This window comes from Camelus ferus, chromosome 30, assembly GCF_009834535.1.
Source record: "Camelus ferus isolate YT-003-E chromosome 30, BCGSAC_Cfer_1.0, whole genome shotgun sequence".
Taxonomy (NCBI): domain Eukaryota; kingdom Metazoa; phylum Chordata; class Mammalia; order Artiodactyla; family Camelidae; genus Camelus; species Camelus ferus.
Window position 1 is genome coordinate 6663688 of NC_045725.1, and position 18003 is coordinate 6681690.

An 18003-nucleotide genomic window follows, 5' to 3' on the forward strand; every position below is an offset into this window, starting at 1 on the left:
TGGAGGTTAACGTTTTTTCCTCCTCTCTCTCCCATTTGCATTCCTAGGTAGTAGGGAGGTGGTGATACGGGTTCTGGAGCTGCTTGCTGAGGACCTGGTGCTGACCGGCGAAGCGATTTCAGCAGACGTCTGGGATGACAGCAGCCTTTTTGCTATAGATGTGGTGAGAACCAGTATTTTCCTTGGGCTCTGGGTAATAATGTTAGTGTTTTATTTTATTTTGGTCCTCTTAAGCCGGTTTCATTGTCCCATTAGTCTTTGAAAGCTTTCTTTCTCTTAGACACAGTAGATCTCGGGCTTATGTTCTGCCTAGTCTGGGGATTCTGGTTCCTTTTAGTGGGGGAATGTATATCAAGACCCAAAGCAGGCCATTGGGGCTGCTTGCAGTTACTGTGGTACCATTATTTCCTTTCTGTAATAGAACTAGGGAATCTGTATTGAAAAAAATGTATGAATTCAGATTGCTGTTTCCTCCGAGTTTAACGTTGTATTTCTTGTTTTACTTTGTCGTTCTCATAAAGTCTCAGCAGCATCAACGTAATTGTTCGTTAGCTTTAACCTTCAGTTACGTCAGGTAATTTCAGAACAGCACCATCAGTGTCACTGTGGTTGGTAGCTAATAATGTTCAGGGTTTCCTGGCCACTCTTCTTGACTTAGACTAAATCGCACTAAGAATATACAGCCAGGATTCTGTGCCTCAAAGTCACATGAAATAATTCTTTCCTCTGTTCCCAATTCAGTATATGATTAGATTTGTTTTAATTTGTTTTCTTTTTTTTTTAACTAAGTATAGTCAGTGTACAGCGTGTCAGTTTCTGGTGTACAGCATCAAAGTTTCAGTCATACATATACCTACAGATACTCATTTTCATACTCTTTCATGATAGGTTGCTATAAGATATTGAATATAGTTCCCTGTGCTGTATAGTAGAAACTTGTTTAGTTTATATATAGTAGTTAGTATCTGCGAATCTCGAACTCCCAGTTTATCCTCTCCCACTCCCTTCCTGTTTTCATTTTTGGGAATTGTTTTTTCTTCATAAAAATGTAACTCAGAGTTGTCTCTCTGCCATCCTGTTTTCTGGTTTATTTTTTCCATTTTTATTTTAGTTTTTGCAAATGTAAGTGAATTAGCATGTAGACTCTTATTCCCCCTTGCACATCTTACAAAAATGGTGTATCATGTGCAGTTTCACACCTCATTTTTACAACTTAAGATTCATCCTGTATGGTACCTAGACTTACGATGGTGATCATTATGGACAGAAATACTGAATCACTATGTTATGTAACAGAGACTAACATAGTGTTGTCAGTTAGTTATACTTCAAAAACAAACAAACAAACTCATAGGAAAAAAAAGATCAGGTTTGTGCTTACCAGAGGTGGGGAGTCGGGAGAGGGGAAATTGAGTGAAGGTAGTCAAAAGGTACAAACTTCCACTTGTAAGACAAATAAGTAGTAGGGATGTAATGTAGAGTATGATAAATTTAATTAACACTGCTGTGTGTTGTATATGAAGGGCTACCAAGAGAGTAAATCCTAAGAGTTCTCATCACACAGAAAAAATTTTTTTTCTACTTCTCTAATTTTGTTTCTATATGGGATGATGGATGTTCACTAAACTTAATGGGATAATCATTTCATGATGTATGTAAGTCAAATCATTATGCTGTGATCCTTAAACTTACAGAGTTGTATGTCAATTATGACTCAATAAAACTGGAAGAAAATGCGTTCTGTGTGGATGGATGGTTGTAAATGTGGGCATGGAGATTCTTCCGTGTTCATGTGTGAAGATCTTCATTCTTGTTTCTAGGCTGCACGTGCTTCATTGTTTTCTTATTCTCTCAGTTGCCTACTGATGGACATAATTGCTAACAAAAATTATGTGAAGTGAATAATGTGCATTTCGTTTCATAATTGTATAAGTGTGTCTAGGATAAGCTTCTTTAAGTGGGATTTGCTGTATTAAAAAGTAAATATATTTTTAATTGTAGATATTGTCACCTTCTCTCATGTAGCTATACCATTTCATTCACTCACCAGCAGTTTAATAGAATAGGTTTTCTCTGACAGACTCACCAGCTGGGTTTATAGTCAAACCTCAGATTTTTGCCACTCTGATAAGCAAGATACGGTTTGTCAATATAGTGTTAATTCTCACTTCTCTGTAAGTAAAGTTGAGTATCTTTCTGTAGCTTTAAGGGCAATTTTCATTTCTTTTACTGTAACCTGTCCATGCTTTTATCCATTTTTTTCTGTGGTCATTGGCCTTTTGTTCCTTTTTCTTGTTTTTAAGATCTCTTTATGTATTAAGGACATTGGCTTTCTGAAATATTGTAACTCTTTCCACAGTTAGGTTGTTTTTCTGTTTATTGGCTCTAATGATGCTTTGACCATGCAAAAGCTTGTATTGATTTATTTATTTTTATGTAGCTGGATTTTTCGGTCTCTTTCTTTTTTAAAAACTGGTTCTGGATTTTGAATCATAGTTAGAAAAAATTCTCTCCACACCTTGGGAAAAACATGCTGTATCTTCCTAATTTTTGAAGTCTACATTTTTGAATTTAAGAAGTATTTTCCTCATATAGATTTTGTACATTTCTTACTGTTTATTCATCTGTATGTGTGTGTGAATATATATGTGGGTATTTAACAGTTTTATTGAAGTTCAGTTGACATGTAATAAACTACACACGCTTTTTTAAAGTTTTTTCGATACATGTGGACATATGGATAGACCCATGACACAGATTCGTTTGCCTTTTCTAGAATTTTATACATACTCATCGTTTGTGTGCTTTTTTGTCTCATTTCTTTCAGTGTGATTACTTTGAGATACAGCCATGTTGTTGCATTCAGATGTAGTTCATTTCATTGCTGGATGCCTTGTTCTTTGCTATTTGTATTTCAGTCGGGAAGATAATTTTGGAAAGTATGGCATTATGTATTTTTCTTTTTGAAGTGTTTTGATAAGTAATATTTTGCACAAGTAGTCAACACGTGAGCAGGAGCCTCAGGAATGTTACATTACAACATAATATGTAAGAGATCTGTGAACCGACAAGAGTATGTCTCCGTGTAATTGGAAACATACCCTTTTTTACATTTCAGTATAAGTAAGTAAGTCATTTGTCATTTTATATCTTTTATTTTGAAATGATCATCTGATGAGTTTGCTTTCCTTGATGAACTAGTGTTAATATTTTTTTTTGTTAATGTAAATTGGTAACTTATGCCTCTTTTTTCCTTTTTTTCCTTGCCTTGTCAGGGAATTGGAAGTAAAATTTATTAGTTGAAAAACATACATTGACTCTCATAGTTACCAGTTTTTTCCTTTGAATGTTATTTTGACCTAGATCTTTGTTTTATTAAACTTTGTTAAAGGCTGCCTGAAATCCATGTGTATAGAGGTTAGAACAGAAAAAATAAATACAATCCTGGTGTTTACTTAATACCAATACCCATGTGTGAAAAACTCTCCCAATTAAAAAAAAAATCACAAACCTCTTGAAAAGAGAAACAAATCTTTTACAATAGATACCAATGTATTGTTTTGAGTCCTTCAATTTCTTTATTTACAAAATAGGGGTAATAGTTCTTAATCTTAGTTTTTTGTTAGTCTTTAAGGTTCTCACACTATTTTGTAGTACTTTTAGAAAATTTTAACACATAGAAGGTTTTCAACAAGTGAGTTTTTCCTTAGAAGTGTGAAGAATGTTTTATCAGTTGCTTCTTAAATTAGCTTAAATTTTCTTGGCTAGAACATTTATCTGTAAAAGTTAGTCATTCACTTTTAACTTTTGGCTGCTGATCTTTTATGATTCAATGAATTATTTTTACTTTAAAGGTTAAATCTGTTAAGTGCTGATTGGTATGTTAGAAATGTTAAATGAAACAGTACTGCTTGAAATTATATTTGACTTACTTATTTGAAAGAATAAATGCTTCCTAGGAAAAGCTCATTCCTCTGGCTATATATTAATAGAAACAGACAATTAAGTAAAATTTCTTAATGTCCCTATATTTGCCAAGTTTAAAAAGAAAGCAGAAGCAGTGTTTTTGTTGTATCATTAAAGAAACAGAATAATAAATGTTTACCAAATCAGTAATTAAACACCTGAGGGCATATAATCAGTTCTCTAGATCTTTCCAAATAGTGCTAACAGCATTCATATCTGAATTCCATAACTCAGTTTGTGTAAGCATAGTCAAAGAAATTTTTTCTCCCCAAATTGATTATTTTTATTTCACTCAAGTAAATAAAAGAGAAAGTATTTTCACTGAAATTATTATATTTTGTTAAAATGAAAAATTCATTGATAAGTACTTAATAATAGGTTGACCTGAAGTATGCCATCCCTTCTTTGTCTACGTATGAAATTGTCTATGTTTTCCTTACTCACATGGTAATTCAGGTCCACAGAGTAAGGGTCTTCTCCTCATGCCAGATAACGCCAGACTCCTGGGGCTGTCTTCTGTTCACTTTTGGCCTTCCTTCTCTCTGCCACTGCTGTCTCATTCAGTGTCATGAAAAGGAGTCTTCTCCTTCTTTAGGACTCATTACTTCTAAATTCCCATCAGACCTGCTGTGAGCTGGTAACTTAGATTTCCAGACATGTTGGAAGAATTGCTGGTTGAAGTTTGAGTGAGGTTGAGAGGATTGTGAAAGATTCTAGAGAGAAGGGCTTGGTATCCAGTAAGGGCTCAGGAAGGGTAATTGAGCCAGATGGTGAATTTATAATTGGATGAGTGGGATATCTAATTATCATATGGTTTCTCTACTGCTGCCCACCAGTCTAGAGACAGTAATTTTAGTTCACCAGACATTCTTTGATTCCCTTATATGCTGGACACTGGGGGAACAAGATGAATAAGCAGCAATTCTCTTTACTTTTGTGGGAGATAGATACTTTAAAAGAAAAATTGGCTATGTTCCCTAAGCTGTACATTTCATCCCCACGTCTCACCTATTTCACTCATTCCCCTACCTTCTTCCCCACTGGCAACCACCTGTTTTTTCCTTTGTATCTATGAGCCTGTTTCTGTTTTGTTAAGTTTGTTCATTTGTTTTGTTTTTTTGATTCCAAATATAAGTAAAATCATACAGTATTTGTCTTCTCTGTCTGACTTATTTTACTTAGCATAATACCCTCTAAGTCCATCCATGTTGTCACATTATTTATGGCTGAGTAATACTCCAGTGTGTGTGTGTGTACACATATGCGCTACATCATCTTTATACACTCACTTGTTGTTGGACATTTAGGTTGTTTCCATCTCTTGGCTGTTGTAAGTAATGCTGCTATGAACATTGAGATGCATGATCTTTTTAAATTGATGTTTTCATTTTCTTCATATATACCTACCATGGCTGCATCAACTTATGTTCTTGCTAGGAGGGTACAAGGTTCCCCTTTTCTCCATATCCTCGCCAACATTTGCATTTGTGGTCTTTTTGTTGATAGCCCTTCTGATAGGCGTGAGGTGATTATCTCGTTGTTTTGATTTGCATTTCTCTGATTGGTAATGTTGACATCTTCTCATGTGCAAAGGGTGCTTTGAAAACACTCCCAAGCTGGGAATCTCAGGGAGGGCTTTTTGTAGATCATGATTGAGCTGAGTCTTAAAGTATGACTACGATTTGTCTAAGAAAGTAGAGTTCGGGTTTTATATCTGGCAGAGGGGAAGAGAATGACAGGGTAGTGTGACTGGTGGTCAAGGGTAGGACTGCTGGGAGGACTGCAAGCCACTGGAACGTAACGTGGTGAGGTGGACGTGGTGGGAGAGAGGCTGGCGGGCTTGGTTGGGGTCTGCTCCTAGAAAGCGTTTGACGTGGTGCTGAGGAGTTTGACCATCATTCTGAAGGCAGGGTGAGCTCGCTCTTAAACATAGAAGGGCCTGGTGACATTTGCATGTGGAACAGTGCTTGGCTGCTGTGCGGACGGGGAGTGGGGAGTGTGAGGCTGGAAGCATCTGGGGCAGAGCTGCTAGTCACTTATTTCAGATGTTTTACAGAATCCAAAACCTGTTTTATGTGGTGCAGATAGTGGGGAAATTCTGTTTGTACTATGACTTCTGTTTCATTGGGAATATTTAGAATATTCTGCTCCTCTGATACTTTACTTCTGTGATTTTGTAAAAGCTTTGAAAATCCTCTGAAAACTGGCTTGGTTTTTTCCCTGCCTCAACCACTTCACAGTTGGTTAAAGGCCTTTGGCCCACAGATTAAAGCTGTGGCCCAGGTAGTATCACCTTAAAATTCTTTCTTTCCTTTGAACATTGAAACAAAAACGCTTTTATTTTTTGGCTTGGAAGAAATGTTGGAAATAGTGAAGGCTGCAAGACTGATTCTTATAGTGCTTCCTTTTTATACTATTTTGAGAAGTTCTTCAGTTCATCATTAGAATTAGCAAGGTTATTTGAAACAATTTTGCAAGTGAATAGACTTTGCTACAATACTTCGATCTTAAATGCTCACTGATTTTAAGTTGTAATTGTCAAAAGTTCGTCTTGAATAACAGAGATATGTTGTTTGTAGGTATATAAAAGCATTATCTAATGGAGAAGTGCTGTGTGGAGGAATTGCCTGTCCGTATAGTAAGACTGTCACTGTGTTTCTAATTTGTTTTCTCTAGACCAGTGGTTAGTAGTATAAGGGCTAGCTGAGTTTTTCTGTGTTAATTTTGTAGGGGTGGCCCTACTTTTGGTTTGAAATTTTTAATTTATTTTTGGTTTTATTTTCTTGGGCTCGGAGAATATAGTCTTAAATATATGTTGACTTTTTTTTGTGATCAAATGGTTAGTTTTGTCATCACAGAGTGAAACTCCATCCCTGCTGAACAGTAACTCCCCACCCTCCCTGCCCCAGTGCCTGATAACCAGTATTTTACCTTCTTTCTTTATGGATTTGAATATTTTAGTTACCTTATATAAAGGAATCATACAGTATTTGTCTTTTTGTATCTGGCTAATTTTACTTAACATAATGTTTCCGAGGCTTATCCAGCTGTATCACGTGTTGGAATATTATTCCTTTTTAAGGCTGAATAATATTTCATTGTATATATACCACCTACTATGTTCTGTTTATCCATTCATCTGTCGAGAGACACGTTTCTGCCTTTTGGCTATTGTGATGAATGTGCTATGAGCACTGATGTACAAATAGGTGTTCGAAATCCCTGCTTTCTGTTCTTTTGGGCACATGCCCAGAAGGGACACTGCTGGATCAAGTGGTAATTCCATGTTTAGTTTTTCTGAGGAACTGCTGTACTGTTCCCACAGTGACGGTACCATTTACGTTCTCACCATCAGTGTACTGGTGTTCCAGTTTCTCCACATCCTTGTCAACACTTTTATTTTCTCTCATTTTTGATACTAGCCATCCTAATGGGTATGAAGTGTATCTCCTTGTGGCTTTGCTACTTTGTGTAAGTTTTATGGGCCCCATACCTTTTAGTTTTGTTCCTCATATATTTATTCTTGAATGAAAAAATTTCTGACAAAAATTAGGTTTTTACCGGTTACTTCTCATTTTCATTTTCATGTATCTTCCATGGAAAGTTAAGAGTGAGAACTCCAGTGCTTTTTTGTCCCACCGTCTTACTGATGCTGCCCACGTCAGCATATCTGGGATATATTTTGGTCTGTGTTGTCAGGATGTGCCACTTGCTCTACTATTTTAGCGTTTACTTCATATTTTAGGCATGCCTTTCAAATTAAAAGATACAACTTCTTTTTAATTTAGTAATCTATCTAGAAATTTATGATGGCAGAACATTTGCTCTGAAAAAACCTTATTACTCGAAGAGAGAGAGTGTATGCAATTTAATATTTCACTGTTTTTTAATTATTTGATTTTCCCTGTTTCACTTCTTTAGTAACTTTGGGATCAGTTTGAGGGCAGAAATCATGTCTCTTGTATTGATGCATTTTTTCCCCCCATATACCTGCCACCGTGTTAAGCATACAGTAAATCCGATAAATACTGGATGAGAAATTTACATGCATTTTTCAAAGTTGGAACATTAAGCATTAGAAACTAGGAGGAATTTGTAGTTCATTAGTTTTTGTGTTTTATTTTTTAATTTATTATTAGCTAGTATTCATCATATTAAATACTTGAAAATTGTTAGCTTTTAAAAAAATTTAGGTGTGTTTATCATTCTTTCCTACCTTTGTAAGTATCTTAGTATGTATTGGTTATTCTTATGGAGACGTTTTACAGCATTTGTAACATTTTATATTGTTCTCCATGACATTTGCATACTGGCCCCTAAAATTGATTGTTTTCCTCTGTTTTGCATTCACATATTTGCAGAAAGAGAAACTGCTCGTGGTGCTGGGGTCCCTTGGAGACACCATGTGCTACCATAAAAGCAGCGTCAGTTTGGAACAGCCAGAGGCCGTGCTGGTGCACCACAGAATGGCCTTTGTCGGCATCTCGCTGTTTGCAGTCCGACTGCTGCAGACGCTTCTCCCTGCTGAAAAGGTAAGGCAGGTAGTGAGGCTTGTTTGTAGTTCACTGAGCATTACAGTCAGTGTTCTGATCATTCTGATCATTTCACGTTGTACAGAGATTACACTGGAAATGTAGAAATTGAGAAATGGCTAACATTTTTGAATCACTTGGACAAATCAATTGATAGAAAAAACACTAATTCTGTAAAGGTTTTTTTTTTTTTTTAGGTAACTTTTAAAAATTGTGGTGTAACGTTTAGAAAAGTACATAGTTCAGTTCATTTTTGCCGAGTGAATAGATCTGTGTTTAAAAAGTGACCACCCCCAGAACGTGAAATAGAACATTACCAGCATTTTGAAGGCCCCTTTCCAGTCTGTTGCCTCTCCTGCCTCCCCCAGAGCTAAACTCATGTCTGACTTCTGTCACCATGGAAGAATTTGTCTGTTTTTCAACTTTGTATAAATAGAATTTAAAGTATGTACTCCTTCCAGATATTGTTTTTTGACATTCATCATCGTTGCTCGCAGCAGTTTTGTTTATTTTTATTGCAAAATACTATTCCATTATATGACTGTATGTTAAAGGTGATTTTAATAGGTGTAAATATTTGTTTTAAATCATCTTACTGACTGTATTTTTAAATGGAAGTTATATCTGATTTGAATGTTAGTGGTAAAAATATCTCAAATGACTTATGCAAGTGTTTTGTAGTATATTTATTGCAAAAAGAAAAGGGTGGCATCATGCTTAAGTGAAGGTATGGGAGAAATCACTGCAGCTAAAGAACTGTTTCCTGTGCTTTTTCGTGTCCTTTGTTGTAGCCATTTGCCCTTTTGTTGCCTAGAATTCTGCAGAATGTATGGTTTCAACTCCATTTTTTAATAATGCATACACAATGCATGTAATATCGGGTCATCTGGGAAAAGAAAACATTACATTTTAACTATAGTATTTTGCTTTAGGGAAAGTAACATTATTTCTGTTAATTTTCATTTTTAACTTTCATTCATTAGTTGTTATGTTTCAACATAACACTCTGTTAAAGAGTGATAATTTTCCAAGCCTTAAATGTTATAAACTGAAGAATTTCAGTCACATAAGACTGAAATTGCATTTAAAATGTGTCTCACTTTACATGATAATATTATTTAACTGGAAAATTAGTGCTATAATAACTTGTTATTAAGTATTACAAGTGATCAATCTATCTATAGGTTGTAGTATTGTGGAAAAGTCACTTGTCAGTTGTATCATATAGCTTATTTATTGCTTTTTTGATTATAGACTTTTTTATCTCTGCTTATTTGGTCAGGAATCAGTTAAAATAGAAATCAATAATTTATTTTATTAGAATAACGTAAAGCCAACTCTGCCTTTTTTTTTTTTTTTTTTGAAGGTAGTAATTTTTTTGTTTTTGAAGGCAGGTCAGTATCTGTAATTAAAAAAATTTTATTTATTATTGTATTTTAAAAATTTCTTTATTTTATTTTAGTTTTTATTTGACAGGAGGAGGTAATTAGGTTTATTAATGCTTTTAGAGGCGGTAGTGGGGATTGAACCCAGGGCCTTGTGCATGCTAAGCATGCACTCTACCACTTGAGCTATACCCTCCCCCTAATATCTGTAATTTTTGATAGCTCTTTTAAATATGTAGTTTGGAACTTCATTAAAACAGTTAATGGGGTCATTGAAGAGACTATAATTAAGTTATTGGTTTATAGGTGGTTACAATTGCTTTGATTGATCAAAAATTTTAAAATTAGAAATAAACAAAAATGCTCTTCCATTGCTGTTAAATTTCTCCTTCAGTTTTTATATAAATGCAAGGTTATGCTGCCCTCTGTCTGTTGCTAGCCCACCAAAAATTGAAGTGGAATTTCGACTCTGAAAGTTTCTACCTTGAAAGTGGCTTTTAAATATTTGAGTTGCCACCTAGCAAATACATAATTTGGAAGTTGGAAAATGATAATATGAATCTCTGTAGAGATTTCCTGAATTTGAAAGCTTTGACAAAATGCACTTGAAGACCTTTTTAAAATTGATAATTGCTGATTTTGAATGAATTTGGAGAATACCTGAGTATAGGTTAAAATGATACACTGATAATCTTATTAAAAATGTTCTGGTTGGATAAATCAAATGGGTTAAAACAAATGGGAGTTAACTTCCTTTAGGGGGAACATCTGGGAAGTAAGAGCTAGAAATACTGACCTGTGCTAGAAGCAAGGGCCCTGAGCAGCCTAGGAACCCCTGTGACCCTCCTCACCTAGCCAAGCAGACGGAGGGTGAGGAGGAACAGATATCACAAGGCTCTGACTTCTTAGTGGGGTATGTAGAGTCTAGTAATTGGGTACAGCTGTTTGATTCAGAGCAGCGTTTCTCCCAGTTGTAACGTGTAACCAGATCACCCAGGGATCTTGTTCATCAGTCCTTGCCTAGTCTGTCTGTTAGGTCTGGATGGGGCCTGAGAATCTGCATTTCTAACAAGCCCTAGGATAATGCCATGGCTGCTCTGAGTGACAACGTTTAGAGAAAACAATATTACATACACCCTTTCTCCCCAGCATGCATGATAGTGATGTTGAGTCTTTTTTTAATCTAATAGTGGTAATGGCTTTCCACTGAAATATCTTTGCTTTTAGTCCCAACTGATACGTGACTAATGCTTATGTATATATAGAACCAATGTCTTCAGTCTGCAGTGTGAACTGTGATCAGCCCACTGGGCCACGCAAGGATTACTTATGGCCTTACCTTGGTGCTTTGAGTTGCTGAGATAGGAGTTTCAGATTTAGATATACAGAGCGAAATGTCAGAATTCCTTTGTGATGAAGTGAAAGGAGGAAAGAAAGGAAATTAGTATGTCTTGAGTGTGATGTGCCAGACGCTCTGTGCAGTGCTTGTTTTATTTTCCCATCAGCTATTCTTATTTTTCTGCCTCAAGTCAGAAAACAGTGCCTCTGGAGTTAGAACCACTAGGATTTCCTATTTTAGCACATTGCCCAACTCAGTAAGTCTCCTTTGCTAATTCCTCTTTATCTTCCTCACCTCTTAAAGGGTTAGAACTCCAGGACTAGCTACGGCCCTCACGCAGTATCATCCCATTTGCAGTCTTTAAATACCATCTATTTGCTGTCACCTCCCAAATTTATATTTCCAGATCGCATGTCACCTGAACCCTCATCTCATATATATATCCAGTATCCTTTGACATCCTCACTGGACGGTTCATACTTCTAAGTTAACATGTCCCAAACGCAGTTCTCTCCTCCCTCTCACAAGTGTGGTCTTCCTGTAGTCTTCCCGATCTCAGTAAGTGGCACCTTCGTTCCAGTTGATAGTCGATCAGGAAAAAAACCTCAGAGCCACCCCAGATTCCTGTCTTTCACACACATGTAGATCCAGTCCTGGAACAAAATGTGTTATTTCTCTTAATAGCTGGGTTTTGTGTGTGTGTCTGTGCTTAGTAACCTAAAAATTTGATCCCTTTAGTTTTTGATACTTCACTTGGCAACTTTATTTCATTTAAAAGCGTAGTTTAGCTGATTTAGATTTTCAGGCAGTAATGATTATCCTTTGAATAAGTTATCCATGAAATAATAACCTACTTTAATAAAGACAGCATTTCAGCCACAGTGGTGAGCTCTGCCAAATGATTTTCTCTGAACATTGAATTTTCAATCCTTTTCATTTTTTCAGTTGGTAGACTCCTATCACGATGCTAGAATCATTAAAAAAAGCTAACAAAGAGTTTTTTTTAAGTTTTATATCAATTGATTTAAAGTTATAAAATATTCTCTATTTCATTTGAACCCCTTGATTTTATACTAATTTAGGGTCAGTCTTCTGTGAATGTTTCAGAACTATTTTAAATATTATGTTGAATTTCTCCTTTCTCTTCTAAAACACAAAACCAAGTAAAAAATTAATTTCTTTTCAAATCAGTCTATAGCTGTACTTGATTTAGTGTTATTCAGTTTAATATGTAGCTGATAAGCCCTGAGCTATATCCTCAGCAGTTTATTGTGTTTTTCTGGAGACTTGCGTGCACACGCGTGGAAAACTCATCGAGGAAAAGGCCTGGTGCCCTCAGTTCAGTAGCAGAGGCATAGATGAGGTGTGAGCCTAGGAGGAGAGCAGTTCTGAGGGTTGGTGTGGGGAAGAAGGCGGTATCCTGGACCCCAGGCTTTGGGAAAGAGTTGAAATTTGAACTTGAGATGTTTTGGGTGGAGAAAAATAGCATTGAACGAGAATGTGAAATAAATGATGTGTTGGGGGATAGAATTTTCTTTGGAAAATCATAAACTTTGTAATAGAGAATTACTAAAAAAGTTGAACTATATTAAGATTATGGTCTGCTATGTTTATATAAAAAATGGTTTAATTTTTTTTTTTTTAATTTATCAAGGCAAGCCACTTTTTACCAGAGCCCATGTCAGCAGCATTATTTCTAGTTTCTTTGGACATGCCTATTTCTTTGGAATATCCAAATATTCATGAGGCTGTCGTGGCCTATTTGGAACAGCTGAATTCTGAAAACTACAGTATCTATAAACGAACTGCAGAGGCTGTTTATTCAATTGAATGTACCTGTAACTTCCTGTCTGATGTTGGAAAGGAGGTAAAAAGTTTTGCTAATACCTTTTTAAAATCCTTTTGATAAGCTATTTAGAAAATTTAACTTATAGTTTTCAAATGAATGGATATTTAACAATTGAAATCCTAGAGGTGGGGTACATTATTACTGAATGGCCCAATTATCAGATTAAAGTAAGGGTATGATTTATATAAAAGTAAAATGAAGACCTGAATGAATGGCATATATTCAGGAGACCAGTGGGGTTTTTTTTTTTTTTTTCTTTCTATTTCTTTTAAAAATTTTTTAGGGCAGCAGGTAATGAGGTTTATTTATTTATTTTTAATGGAAGGACTGGGGATTGAACCCAGGACTTCATGCATGCTAGGCATGCACTCTACCACTGACCTATACCCTCCACTGACACCAGTGGTTTTTGAAAAAACAGTAATTATTATCAATATCTTTGATAGTGAGTTCCTTTTTGAAGTGGCTTACTGTATGTGAACAGAGTGACATCTGGCATAAACAGAAGTATAAGAGGCATTTTAGTGCTTATTTATAGACACATTTCCCTTAGTGTTTTATAGACCCTTATTTACTCACACAAAGAGCCTGACTTTTTGTTAAATAAAGTAATGAACTAGATTTTAAGGTAGTAGGATGACTTTTAGTACAGTGTTATAGCAACAATTATGTATTTATTACTTGCTCCTTTTAGGATATTATTTAATATGTTATCAATGAAAAGGTTAATGAATCTAAAAATAGACATTGACTACAATAGTTGCTTACTGTCTGAAAATACGAAAATGGGTCCTTGATGATCTTGAAATTTAGGGGCAAAATTCTTATTCCTCTTGTCTCCCCTACAGTGGAGTTTATCTGAACCTCATATTTTTAATTTTCCTTTATTTACCCACTATTGTTTATTTTTGTTTTCTCTTTGCTCCATCTTGATGCCACTGGCTTCTTGTTTCATCCATGGTAGAATTTTGAATTGTCTGTTAGTTTAACTATTTCTGTGACATTGTGCATGATCAGTTAATCACACACGTATTGACCATCCTCTGTGTTCCTAGAACTGGTCAGGATGTTAGAAGAGGGTGTTGATCTTAAAATACATGGACCCTGCCTTGAGCCCCAGTTAGAGGGATAGGACTACAACCAAGCAGTCTAAGAACTGTGCCGCTCTGAAGTAAATAGTAGGAGGTCTCGTGGCATTTAGCCAGGCATTTCCCCCACATTTTCCTTGTAGGCTGACATTTTTAGTTTACTTGTTGAAAAAGTGGACTTAAGCAAATGTGAACAATCTCAGGGTCTCTGGATGATCTAATTTCTTGAAGGTGCTGTGTTAGCTGTTGAGGTTTTATTATAAATGACATTGACATTTACTGTTCCATTCTGCTTCTTTTTTAGGGAGAGAAGAATCTCTTAGAATTAGTGGAGTTGGCAGACCAAGCCTTACGTAGCTTTTCCTATCATCAGCATTTCCCCCTAATAAAGGAAATCATTTACATTTGTTCAAAGATGTAATATTTTCTTTCTTAATATTATTATATTACAAGATTTGTGTGTGTGTGTGTGTGTAAACTAAGAGCAATGAAAATGAAACTAGTCTTAAATCTTGTTATTTTTAAATTTAGATTGCTATTATATGTATCTGACCTTTAAACTGTATATTTATAGCTGCATTAGAAAAGTAAACTGTTTTATTCAAAAGTAAACTTTAAAAATGTCATGCCTAAAATCAACATGAATTATCCTTGGATTTTTGTATTTTTGGTGTCTTTCCAACCAGGTATCCAGGCACATTTGTTTATTATTTATCTTTGATGTTTTAATTAATAACTTGAATTGAGGGGTTTTTTTAATATAGATTTTTATATATACATTCACTTACACAATATTTATATACATTTATTTATATGTATATTTATATGTATTCAGTCACCTCACACAGTTACCATTTTTTGTTTTTTTGTGATGATAACATTGAAGATCTACTCTCTTGACACATTATCAAGTGTACAATACCATGTTACTAACCATAGTCACCATGTAGTATGTTAGATCTCCAGAATTTATTCATCCTGCACAACTGAAGCTTCGTACCCTTTCACCAGCATCTCTGCATTTCCTCTATGCCTCAACCCCTGGCAACCTCCATTCTACTATTCGCTTCTATAAGTTTGATTTTTTAGATTCCACATGTAAGTCAGATCATGCATTATTTGTCTTTCTTTGCCTGGTTTATGTTACCATGTCCTCCAGTTTCATCCATGTTGTCACAAGTGATAAGATTTCCTTCTTTTTCTAAGGCTGAATAATATCCCATTGTACATACACACCACATCTTTTTTTATCCATTCATCAATCAACTGACACTGTTTCCATGTAGTGGCTATTGTGAATAGTTCTGGAATGAACATGGTAGTACAGATATCTGTTGGAAATACTGATTTCATTTCCTTTGGATATATACCCCAAAATAGGGTTGCTGGATTATATGGTATTCCTATTTTTAATATTTTGAGGAACCTCCATATTGTTTTCCACAATGGCTGTACCATTTTACATTCTAAATATAGGTTTTTAAAGACATTTTAGTTATCTATACTCCTTAAGAGAAAATATTCTCTGCCTTGAAATAAGTAAGTAAATACTAATACTGGGTTAGTTAACTAAGATCCCAGTTGGAGAAATTAAAGTAGAAAGAAAGCTCTTTCTGTGTTTTTCAATTTCTTGTTTCGTAACTTAGTTGCTTAGCTGTCTTGGGTATTCTACCTTCACCAGCTGGAAGTCTGCACAGGCCAGTCCATTACTGCAAGGAGAAAGCCAGAAGGTGTTTCTGCGTATGTTGTCTCACCCACTGCTACAAGTGAAAGTTAAAACTTACCACTGCTGCCTGGAAATTATTAAGGTAGGCTTTTAGTTTTTGATTTTTTGGGGAGCACTAACAGTGTATTCTCTTATAAAATTCCAAAATTAAATTACTTGACCTTTTGAATAAGGTATAAGAATTATTACCATAGAAGTAGATGGTAATTAATCTTAGTCAACTCTAAGCAACTTGTACTATTAAATTGCCTTAACTTAGTAAGTCTAGCAACTGAATTGCTTTATTAGAAGTTTTATTAAGAATTACGTTTATGTTGTGTTATTTAATGCTGGAAAACTTGACTTCTCCAAGGTATTCAAAAGTGATTTCTATGCTAAGGAAAAGTTTTAGGTTGCGATGGCTTAAATTTTCCTTAGTAATATTTTTCTTTTTTTCTTTTGAAACAAATATTTTCTATGTTTTTAAATTTTAAAATATTTCATCATAGAATAGTACATAGAGTATTAACTATTTCAATATTGAAAAAATACTACATAGGACAATATTGAAAAATATGTATGTTTCTATGTACTCTTAAAAATGTCCTTATATTTAAAATTCTTATAAGTACTATCTAGATACAACAAATGTTTACATTTTGCCATTTTTATTTATCCTTTTTTATCCAGGGAAATAAAAATACTAGTTATAACTGAAGCATTTTTCCTTTCTCTTCCCCCTTTCTTCTGCCACCAGGGTAACCACACTTATAAAGTTGGTGTTTATTCGTCCCATCCATGCTTTATATATGCATGTCTTTATAAATCATACATATTACTGTTTTTGTCTGTTTAAGAAAGTCTGTGCTTTCATATATTCATTATATATTATATATGCATTAAGGATCAGCTTTATTCCATTCTATGGATGAATAAACGGAAGCTCAGAGAGTTGTTCTTGAAGTTTTTTAAGGAAATAAGTGACGTCTTTTTTTAAACCTTTGGGCTGAGGCTTAAATTCTTTCAGAAGCTTGAAATATAAAGTTGTATGGAGTAAAGTTAAAGTTTAAAAAGAAGAAGTATGAATGTGTGTGTTTGTCTATGTATGTGTGTAACTTTCTGATCTCTGGGTAGTTGGCAATGGTTAGGAAGGAGTGATTTGCAGGATGAAAAAGTCAGTCATTATTGACTGTACTGTTATCTTCTACTTAAACTAAATTCTGTTAATATTTCAGGTAGTCTTTTTTTCCCCTCTCATCTTAAGCAGTTTCTAACAAAATACTGTTTTTTCATTCAAATTGAGAAGTGAGTTTGTGATAATTAGTCGAAGAGATGGTACAGAGTCATTACTTATATGCAGGTGCATCACTGTTTTGATAATAAAAAAAAATCCCACATATATGTTGTCCTTCCCCTCACCCAGAAATTTAAGTCTGTTTTGATTTGAATTTTGTTTCTCTTTGTCAAACCTCAGTAAACAAAGTGAGAATACCTTGGGATAAGTTTATCGTGTTGCTTTTTTCCTTTGTGTCTGCCATTATGAACAATTTTAAAAGATTACGGTTGTCTCAGCAATTTGGTTATTTAATTTATCAAGACTATGCTTGTTGGCTGAAAGAAGTGTAATAGAGATCTCATGCAGACTCAGAAACTGTTAGTCAAGAGAACCTTTTTTATCCTCTACTAGTTAAAAGAAAAGTTTCAGCAAAGTAAATATTAAAATTGGATTTGAATTAGAAACAGAAGAAGGAGGATTCCTCTGGAAAAATCAGTGTCACTAATTTTTAAAAACTTTCTGTATTATTTTGCAGGAATGTCTAGGCGTCCACAATGTCAGTCAACCTGTGTCTTCACTTTGTAATGGAATTCATTTTCTGCTTCACCCAAAAGTTCTGTACGAGATCTGTGCATTTGGCATGCAAGAGCCCAAAAATGAGGTATGGCAAGTTGAAGTACAAAAGACTACACTAATTCTTTAGATACTCAGCTGCATCAAGGTGATGCTGCAGGGTAACAAGGTAGTCTGAGGAGAAACTAAGAAGAAACTTGTCTTTGATACATGGGTTCAGTTAAGCTGTTATTTAACTGAAAAAGAGATGTTAAAATGAGACGCAAAATACAAGACATACTTGTTCTCAG

At 34.9% G+C, this 18003-nt stretch overlaps 1 protein-coding gene across 7 annotated transcripts in view; it reads left to right on the plus strand.

The window, feature by feature from the left end:
- RTTN (rotatin) overlaps window positions 1-18003 on the plus strand; it is a 116226-nt gene that overhangs the window by 15363 nt on the left and 82860 nt on the right. For all 7 annotated transcript variants that reach the window (XR_004316294.1, XM_032470746.1, XM_032470744.1 and 4 more), the window contains 6 exons: window positions 48-163; window positions 8328-8498; window positions 12877-13089; window positions 14464-14576; window positions 15841-15967; window positions 17676-17801. Coding sequence is in view for 6 of the 7 variants with exons in the window: in XM_032470746.1 (XP_032326637.1) it covers window positions 48-163; window positions 8328-8498; window positions 12877-13089; window positions 14464-14576; window positions 15841-15967; window positions 17676-17801 (866 nt within the window). In the remaining variant the exon portion in view is untranslated. The remainder of the gene's footprint in view (window positions 1-47; window positions 164-8327; window positions 8499-12876; window positions 13090-14463; window positions 14577-15840; window positions 15968-17675; window positions 17802-18003) is intronic.